Raw genomic sequence first — 6,898 nt, 5'->3', positions numbered from 1 at the left:
CAATTATCAAGTCAGCTCAGTGTCGTAACTCGAGTGATGCTAAAGATACTTGAGCAACACTGTCACCTTGGCTAACTTTGGCACTCGACTGATATTGGATACTTGGCTCATGTTAATCACTTGGTAGACACTTATGACTTGATTTGCATTCTTCTGCCAGCTTGATTATCACCTTGGAACAAAATTGCTCTACTGACTCAATTCACACTAGAGTTTGATTGACACTACAACTCGGTTGACACCACAACCTTTTGCAAGGTTAACTTTGTTTGATTGGTTCCTTTGTGAGCTCGGTTAACACTACATATTAGTAGCTTGGTTACTACTCTCTTTTAAGCGTTTTGACACTAATTGACAATATATATTGCCATGAGATTAATAGTTTTTTAGTCAAACTCGATGAACCATGTGTCATGAGTAGTAATTCACAATGAATCCATATCTCATGAGAATAAATGGAACACTTAGTAGTCATTGAATCTAGGTGATGTTCACAAAGGTGAAGTACTGAGACTTCCCAAGAGGTCACCCATCCCAGTACTACTCTAGCTTTAGCACACTTAACTATCGAGTTTCCTCCATGATTAAACTCACTCTACTTGCAACCCCATTTGCAAAACCTTCACCAAGTGTTGTGCCTCATGAACCATTCATTAGAAATCCCCTTAAGCCCATCAATTGATATGTAGGAGGTAATTTCCATAGCAAGTCAAATTGTGATATTGCTAGATTTAACTATGTAGTTTTTTAGTTGAACTCGATGGACCCATGTATCATGATTAATGATTCACAATGAATCCATCCAATGAGTGCTAAGTGTTCCATTTATTCTCATGAGGGATGGACTTATTGTGAATCACTACTCATGATACATGGGTCATCAAGTTTGACTAAAAAAATACATAGTTAAATCTTGATAGCAATATCGCAATTTGACTTGTTGTGGAAAATACCTCCTACTTATCAATTGATGAACTTAAGGGGCTTTAGATAATTAATGGCTCATAAGGCACAACACCTAGTGAAGGTTTTGCAAATGGGGTTGCAAGCAAAATGAGTTTAACCATGGAGGAAACTGTATAGTTAAGCGCACTCGAGCTGGAGTAGTACTAGGATGGGTGACCTCCCAAGAAGTCCCAATGCTTCACCTCTGTGAGCATCACGTGGATCCAATGAGTGCTAAGTGTTCCATTTATTCTCAAGAGAGATGGATTCGTTGTGAATAAATCTTGATAGCAATATCACAATTTTAAAATAATTTTAATAGAATCTTTCTATTTTTAAGAAATATTTATATTATATTTTTTTTATTTGTTTATAATTGCTAAATAGAAAATAGAAGTAGATATTTATTAAAAATGCATGCTTAAATAAAATTTAAACTAATTGTTTCTTTAGAAAAATAAAATTGAATGATAAATAGTTTTAAAGTAAAATCTAGATTTTAATAGAATCTTTCTATACTATTTTAGAAATTCTTTTATAGTTTAAATTACAAAATAAAAATATTAATAGTTTTAGATATGCATTTGTAAAAAATGTCACAAACTTTCAATGATAGGCCCCAACTTCAATTCAAGATTAAGCGAAACATTTGGATTTCTAAATATGTTTATATACAAATTTCTTATTCATAATGCAAGGTGAAAATGAAAACTAAATTCCAACAAGAGCTATAGTAGAGCTAGAGTCCCTGCCTATTGTTTGTGTTCACATATTTAGATAATGCTTTTTGCCATAGGATGTATCCTTGTTCGAGGTTACATTAATGTAACTCATAAGTAGAAATCAACAATATTCTTGAGGGCTGATCAAAAGTCCCTTATGAAAGTATCGATTGATAGTTGAAGATATAAGGAGTACGGTAAGTATTAAAATTAATAGAATTATTTAAGTCTATCTTTAAAATGAAAAAGAGGAGTACTGTAAGTATCACAATTAATAGAAATATTTAAGTCTATCTTTAAAATGAAAAAGAAGAAATATAAATAAGTTTAAAAGATTTTGTATATTTAACAAGAATATTATAAAACTAATTAAATATTAGATAGATAATTGAATAGGAAAGTGCAAAAAAGAAATCAAAACAATTCATCAAGGAGAAGCAAAGACAATCATTTGCAAATCTATGAATAGCAAATATTTGTTGTAAAATAAAATTTTCATTGATGAGAATTATTGGAGATGACTAAAAAATGAATTCTTAGAAAATTTATTAAGATAAAATGCATTTAGAAAGATTGGAATCAAATTGTAATTTTCACTTTAGTGAGGAAGTATTTTAAGTTGGTTAATTTTCTTATAAAAGTTTTAAAAATAATTGACTATTTTAATAAATTTTATAAATAAAAAATAAATTTATTTATTTTGTTTCTAAAAATTGAATTGTTTGAAAGTTTGTTCACTTAAAGTGTATGTAGAAATACTTTAATTAAACTATAGTTTTTACTTTAGTAAGAAATATTTTAACTTGGTTTATTTATAGAAGTTTTGAACAATTGATAATTTTGAGAATATTTTCAATTAAAGAAATAAATTTATTTTATATTCAGAATTTTGGGATTAGAAAAGACGTTATTTTTATATATATTCAAATAAATTTAAAACAGACAATTGTAGACTTATAATTTAATTTAAAGTGACAAAATTAACACTTTGAAACTAAGTAGATATTTGAACAACCAAATATCATTGCCATCTTAAGGGCTCCCATCAAGATTCTTGTAGATGTCTCTACTTTTTGGAAAAAAAAAATAGTTTGAAATTATTTTTTGCTCATACTCTTTCCTTATGTTATGGCAATTTCGTCCGGCTTAAACCATATTCATCTATTAATATTGTTCCATTTTTCATTCTTCAAAGTCAACTCCACGTGTGACTGAGAAAGACTTTTCGATCCTTGGCTGTAAACTGATTTTAGCACCCGACGCCAAGTTTTTCAGTGAAGTTTTCATTTTCTGTTTTTGTTTTGTCTGAAGTCCTTGGTCAGCTCATGTCGGTGACTTTCCTTTCCTGGAACTTTCTAGAGTCTATCCAATATCATATTTTGTGATATTCTTGAATTAAAAAAGAAATAGAACCCCAGGAAAAATAAGATCAACCAATGAAAAAAAAGCAGTTGTTATTTAAAAAATAATTTTTAAATAAATCTGCTTTAGAACTTTAAAAGTACAATAGTTGGATTATAAAAATTAATTATAAGCTGCGTCTGGAAACATTAGTTCCCTGCCTATATATAGACAGAGACTAACAAACATAGAAACCCATAGAAAATGCTCACTAGCAATGAGCCAATGTAGGAGCCAATGTACTAAGAGCTCTGAATGCTCCCTACCATTTTATTATACCCCACTATCATCAACACCTTTGATGCCATCATCTACACCAGCCTTAGACACAATATTAATTTGATTACAAACACTTAAATGATATTTCTGCTTAATTTAAGCAATAAAGTATTTGGTTATATTTTTCCTTCAACTTTTTATCAACAGTTTACATCCAAATTAATGGTTGCTTAAAAATAAATTGTAAAATTGAATTTGCAGGAGGCAATCTACCTAGCAGCCGCATGGGACCTCCTCTACGATGCATGGATAAACTTCTAAAAAAGGATATGTAGCAGTCTCGGAATGAGGAATGAACGAATGTAGAAGATCGGTTCAAGAATTGGAGATTTTTCTGAAACGAATTGTCCAGATTGTCAAGATTGGCCATTTCTTTATTGCATTTAACTGCATTCTCATAATATAAGATTCGTCAATTCTGCTGTGTAGACATTCAACAGCCATAGCGTAGGTGGAACTTAGAAGTATGAAGATGTTTGAAATCTGATAGAACGCAAAGCGTTTCATGTTTTAGCAAATGCAATTAATTGTGTATTCCAAAGTGTAATGTCCGATTAAGTTCGGCTTTTTTTTGCATGGGAATTGTCAAGCTGGCAGTAGAATATAGAGGTTTCTTTTTACTTACACCTTTTTTTGGATTACTTTCTATATAGAGGTTTGATGCTGTTGCATTAGGATCAATCTCTTAACGTTTAATAAACAGGATTTCAACAGTATATATATCTATTACCATCGAATATAATATAATTTGAATTTGAATTCTGTCTATGCAAAGTCCTGTGATATATTTCTGATTGAAATCCAATTAACTCTTCTAAAATCTGGTGGCAATGTTGCTTAAAAATTGCTGAATCACATGAGACAGACTCTACTGGATCATGTATAAATTTGCATGCATTAACCTGGTATGCGTAATTTAATCCCAACTGGCAGACATGGATAAGCACAAGATAACACAAAATAATCCAGAAAAAATAGCATACAAAATGGCAAAACTTGCGGTAAATAACTATCAAAGATGCTCTCTCAGTCATCTCCCATCTCCAATCACTGAATTGATCAAAAGCATTTCTCAAACGTTTCCTGCACGTAAACAATATATCCTTTTCCTTGATGCATTAGGATCCCGTTTTCTTTTTCCATTCTTCGACTTCGATCCGCACCTTTCCAGTCCAGAGATGTACATGCTTCTTCAAAAACAGTTCAATGTATCTGATTTGATGAAGTCGATAGAAAGTTCTAGATGTACAAAATCTTGGAAAACAACTTATTTTAAATATAATAAATGAAACTTCAATCCCCTCTTCTCACTGCAGATCTGATACAGCCTGATGCACGGATTACTTCACCAAGCAGCACCTATAATCTCTAGAAGGATATGGTATTTTTATCATTTGACAGAGATGTTCACATCTCGCACAGAAATTTGTCTTGTAAATCTTGGAGATAAACTTGGTTGCAGTATTGCAGCCTACACATGCTCTGGAGATTCTTGAGTACTCGAAAAGTTGTTCAACTAGTATATTTAGCAATTCAAACTCAATTGTCCATCTTTTCACTGTCATCGACAAAGGAAAATTCATTTCCCCTCGCCATCATTTAGTATATGTCTTACCTCACACCCTGATTCTTTTGTCTGAGACAGCTTTGCATATATGTCTTGTGTCTAAGGGCAGGATTTGTCTCTTACAGAAAAAGAATGTGCCACTTTATGAACTTCTATCTAACTACATCCAGGTATCTTTCTAACTCCTCTATCTTTCATCACCTTCCTTACCTTTTGAACCTCGTCCCACCTGCCCAATTCTGCATCAATGTTTGACAGAGGAACATAAGTTGCAGTATTTCCAGAATCCATCTCAGAAAGAAGGTTTGCTGTAAATACTCCTAACGCTATATTCTTATGTGATCTAGAGACACCACGCAAACATATCCAAACAACCACCATAGGTTTAATGGGCATTTTGATAATAATGTTGAGCTCTTCCTCAAGATAGCCAGCACGGCCAAAATGATCAACCAGGCACACGTAATGATCAATCATTGGCGTAATGCAATATACGGCAGTCATGCTGTTGAAGTATTCACAACCCTGATGCACTAAACCAGCATGGCTGCATGCAAATAAAACATTGGCGAAACTTACACGGTCGGGTTGCATTTTAGATTGTTTCATTATTTCAAAGAGTTTGAGAGCGTCTTGCAAACATCCATTTTGTGCGTATCCTGCAATCATAGCATTCCATGAGATAGCATTCCTTTGAGTCATTTTGTCAAACACTTGACGAGCTTTCTGTATACTCCCACATTTTGCATACATATCTATCAGGGCACTTGAAACTACAACATCTGACATAAATCCGCTTTCGATTATAGCTTGATGGACATCCATACCCTGTTCCAAAGCTCCCATTTTGGCACAGGCTGGGAGAATGCTGGTAAAGGTTGAAGAATTCGGCTTTAAACCCCTCAAAAGAATTTGTTTAAACGGCTCCAAGGCCTTTTCAACAAACCCTTCCCGTGCATATCCCGCAACCAAGGAATTCCACGAGATGACATCTGGTCGAGGCATTTTTTTGAAAAACCTCAAAGCCAGGTCGACATCACCATTTTGAACACACCCTGCAATCATAACGTTCCACGTAACCAAATTTTTCTCTGGCATTTCATCAAAATGTCTTAAAGCCTTATCAAGTACACCATTTTAAGCATACCCTGCAATCCTATAATTCCATGAGATCACACTACTTTGAGGCATTTTGTCGAACACTTCGCGTGCCTTGTGTACGCTTCCACATTTTGCATACATGTCTATCAGGCTATTCACAGTTACGATATCAGACAAAATCCTCCTTTCCACTATACCTCGATGGGTCTTCATACCCTGTTCCAAAACCCTTATTTTAGCACAGGCTTGGAGTATGCTGGAAAAGGTGAATCGATCGGGTTGAACACATGTTTGTTGCATTTGGTGAAACAGAGCCAATGCCTTGTGTTTATAACCTCGTCTGCGGTAAGCTGCAATTATGGTATTCCATGAGGAGATGTCTCGTTCTGTCATTTCATCAAACACTTTACGCGCATCTACACCATTGCCGCACTTATCATACATGTTGATAAGGTTATTTTGGAAAATTGTTTGTGTAGCAAATGAAAATTCCCTGTGATTAATGAGAGAGGGGATTTGTTTAGCCTGTGAAAGCGCAGCCCTGGTAACACGGTTTGACAATTTTTCGAAACTGATAAAAGAATGTACTGTGGAGTTCTGCCTAGTGAGAAAATTTTGATGCGCTTCCTTCATAAAACCCTTCCTACGTGGTGTTGGGAAATTCAGATTGACACGAAGAGTGAATGACATTGGCATTGGCATTGGCATTACATGGTATAATTGAAGCCTGCGAAAAGTGCATTGTCATTCAATTTACTTCCACCTCAATCTTGATCTCGGCTTTTTAATTTTCCTACGGCAGATTATAATACCCAACATTTATATTGATCAGAGAAAGTAAATTCAGCACAAATAACACTAAGATAGTATCCAAATAAACTCA

General features: G+C 33.8%; 1 protein-coding gene across 1 annotated transcript; it reads right to left on the bottom strand.

The window, feature by feature from the left end:
- Nucleotides 1-3,662: 3,662 nt before the first annotated feature.
- LOC149555682 (pentatricopeptide repeat-containing protein At2g01510, mitochondrial-like) lies at nucleotides 3,663-6,012 on the bottom strand. Its single transcript, XM_089829473.1, has 5 exons — nucleotides 5,125-6,012; nucleotides 4,963-5,013; nucleotides 4,659-4,675; nucleotides 4,426-4,510; nucleotides 3,663-3,830 (listed from the first exon to the last, which is right to left on the bottom strand). The coding sequence occupies exons 1-5, from the start codon at nucleotides 6,010-6,012 to the stop codon at nucleotides 3,663-3,665; spliced, it is 1,209 nt and encodes a 402-aa protein (XP_089685599.1).
- Between the last annotated feature and the right edge of the window lie 886 nt (nucleotides 6,013-6,898).

Source organism: Cupressus sempervirens, chromosome 5 (genome assembly GCF_028749045.1).
Source record: "Cupressus sempervirens isolate cs-2001-9-10 chromosome 5, ASM2874904v1, whole genome shotgun sequence".
Taxonomy (NCBI): domain Eukaryota; kingdom Viridiplantae; phylum Streptophyta; class Pinopsida; order Cupressales; family Cupressaceae; genus Cupressus; species Cupressus sempervirens.
Note: the sequence above shows the minus strand (reverse complement) of the source record. Positions and strands in the feature narration are given on the sequence as shown.